The following is a 3252-nucleotide window of genomic DNA, read 5'->3' on the forward strand; positions in this document are numbered from 1 at the left end:
ACGGAATGGTCGCGGATCGAGCTACAATCATCTTTCAGGAATTTGCTATGCGGAAAAAAAACTCAGATCTGGTGGCATCCAAAAGCTATCATTGCAATTCAAAGCCCTTGGACTCTCTCTCTCTCTTGCTTTCTCTTTTGAGGATCGAGGAAGCCGGCGACAATGGCAGTTTGCAGGTGTGCGGGGCGGTAATCTCTTCGGAGAGCGGTTTTAGGTGATAAATGAATGACGATCTCTGCAGCCGGTTTGTTCTCAGGGTTTGTGCCGCGCAGGTGAATGGGGGAGTGTGAGCCTGTTGTTTGTGGTCTCCATGGAGACCGCCCGCGCGGCGCCAGGCTGACAGGCGTCAGGGATTGTATGAATGGGTGACGTCACGGGGCTGGCGCCTGCCAGTCTGCTCCGGCTTGTTTGGACAATCTGGGGAAGATTCAGAGCAGAGCAATGCAATTTCAATGCACACAACGCTAAACACACAGTGGGAACATGTGAAAGAATCTGTAAACCTATTCATAGGGAACCTTTTTTAATAAGGGGAAAAAAGAGGGGGCTGAGTGTAGAAATATGCGATTTGTAAGTATAAAGAGCTCTTTAATATGTTAAACGATGCTGTATGGGAATGTGCGTGCAACACATAGCATATAATAGTGCTTTAATAGAATTGTATCATTTCTACAGTATTATATTCCAAGCCTGTATACTGTTTCTGGAGTCTTAATGCTTCTTCATCAGTCTATCCATATGTCCGTCACGCCTGAATTTTGCATTTGGAAAATAAATATTAGTCACTTTACTACAGCATTTCTCATATTACAGCTCATTATGACAACCATAATAAGTCCAAAACATGACAGATGTATTTAAAAATCATTGACTGATTGACAGCTTTTCCAAACCACAGAAAATATAAACTCAGTCACTCCAGAGCGTGAATAAACTGGCCCCAGAAAATGCTTTATTTGATGAAATCTTCAGGTAGGCTATTTATACAAATGCAGACGGCTTTACAGCAAAATAAACTACATAATTATACGTGACTTAAATTGAATGGATTGCGTTTTGTTTTCAGGCCAGGGATTTTTAATATTATACCAACGTATATAAACCCTGCGGGACCGAACTCGTTCTCATATTTACTGTATTATTTGTATGTATTTGCTCTGATAGAGAAATATGCCCTTTTCTGCCAAGTGCGGTTACAGCGTACAATTATAAGCCTATTTATCCTAAAGTAATTGCAACATTCTTCTGATTATGCCCCCCACCCATGTCTCGAGGCAATCTCTACACCTGCAGAGTCCCAGTGGGACGGACAGCTGGGTTCCCACATATCACCCATAAAAAAACACATTTGTTTCCATTTGTAACACCATCCCCTAACAGATTGTAAATTTTGATAACCAAGCCCAGGCTCGGATTGGCCAGGTCCGAGAAGGAGGACCCACCCTCTCCAGCGACGATCGGCTTCCCATTGGCTTTCCACCTCGAGTATAACCGAGGGGGCGCCCCGCCCACAACAGCCCAAAGTACAATAAATACCAGACGCCTGGCGACACTCGCGTTACAAGCTGTCATTGACCAAAAGAGGCATAACAATCCAAGACGCAACTCTTTGAACCTCAAGTCCTTCCGTGAACCGTCGAGCAGTTTTCAGCTTTCTCTGTACCTCGCAGATCTTCCAACTGGAAAACATTACCTTGCTTGAACGGCAAAAAAAGACAACCAAGATGAAAGTTGTCGGATCTACCTGCGCACTGAAGAACAAGACCGGCAGCGAGGATGTGGTGCGGTGCCTGTCCGAGCAGAGCTTGGCCATCTCCAAATGCAAGATCCCGCTGCTGGACGACCAGATGAACGTCTTCCTCTACGACATGAACAGCTGCTACAGCAAACTGAAGGAGCTCGTTCCTACTCTGCCGCCCAACAAGAAGGCCAGCAAGATGGAGATCCTGCAGCACGTCATTGACTATATCTGGGACCTGCAGCTGGAGCTCGACTCCCCGGGTTTAAACCGTCAGCAGGCGGCAAATGGCTCGTCCCTCACCCGGTCCCCTCTGACAACCCTAAACGCGGAGATTGCAAGCATCACCGTAGAGGTAAATGTCACCCTCATCTTGAAATGCATGCAAATATCGAGCGAGTGATTAAAAAATATATATATTTATGGGGTTTATTAGCCTGTCAGGTCGGAGCTCGTCTCTTGAAAGCAAGGGGAGATGGTTGTGATCAGGGTTCGGCAACGTGAAACGTTTTTGTGTGCTTGAGACCTAACGTCTGCATTTTCTCGTCCTTTTCAGAATGGATGCTCAGACGACCGGATCCTGTGTCGCTGACTTCTCCTGCAGCTGTCAAAACCCGTCTTCGGCACAACGGAGCCAACAGACCTAACGACGAGAACAAACAAGGTGCCTACATGAGTGACGATTCATCACTTCGTTAACCTTGACCAAGTAGGGAATAGTGAAGCTCCCGCAGTAGAAAAGACTGTATAAACGACACGAAGAGGGCTGTCCTGCGATTCGGCACCCGGTGGTAGAGCTGTCCTCCTGCAGCGAGCGTGTTGGGACCAGATCGAGCTGAAGACGCTCAGACCGCGCTGGTGTCAGTTCCACCTTTTGCATCACAACGACTACTCTTGTTTGGTGCTTCCGATTTGAAAATTTTACGAGAGATCTATTTTTTTTTGCCTGTTTTCTTTCTCTATTTTCAAATGTACACGTAGGGGATATATTTTGTAAAAAATGACAACTTCTCAGATTGCTGAGCTATTATTGTATTGTATATTACAATGCTATATGATGTGAAAGTTTATATTGTTTTTTTACAATGTACCTAAATGGTGTTTTATTAAAACGACAAAGTATTTTGAAAGTCGCCTTACTTGTGTTTTTTTGAGTACGGTGGAGTGCGAGGAAATACAACTTATAGTAATTATAGCAGTTAATTTGATCGTGTCAAGTTAAATGTGGCCCAATTACAGCCATCAAGAATAATCATACAATTAAAGCATCATGCATCCATGACATGCAGTTCACGCTGAAGACGTGAGGGTTACATTTAAACTATTTAAAAATAGGGAAATGCAAGAAATACCTTATCCTACTACAGGCTTTGCGTTTTGTCCGAGGATGTTAAATTTAAGAGAACGAGCTTTTTCACAAACGCTGTACTTGAGAAATAATGACAGTGATTTCATTTGCAGACGAACCATTTAAAAGAACACGAGAGTTACCCAATCTGTGTATAGTAATCAAA

The 3252-nt window shown here is 44.1% G+C and overlaps 1 protein-coding gene across 1 annotated transcript; it reads left to right on the forward strand.

Moving 5' to 3' along the window:
* Positions 1 to 1553: 1553 nt before the first annotated feature.
* Positions 1554 to 2868, forward strand: id1 (inhibitor of DNA binding 1, HLH protein). The gene is made up of 2 exons (XM_088937393.1): positions 1554 to 2093; positions 2295 to 2868. Exons 1-2 carry the CDS (start codon positions 1725 to 1727, stop codon positions 2328 to 2330), a joined length of 405 nt encoding a protein of 134 aa, XP_088793519.1. The 5' UTR covers positions 1554 to 1724; the 3' UTR covers positions 2331 to 2868.
* The last annotated feature ends 384 nt before the right edge of the window (positions 2869 to 3252 follow it).

The sequence above is a fragment of the Atractosteus spatula genome, chromosome 19, assembly GCF_055471065.1.
Source record: "Atractosteus spatula isolate fAtrSpa1 chromosome 19, fAtrSpa1.hap1, whole genome shotgun sequence".
Taxonomy (NCBI): Eukaryota; Metazoa; Chordata; class Actinopteri; order Semionotiformes; family Lepisosteidae; genus Atractosteus; species Atractosteus spatula.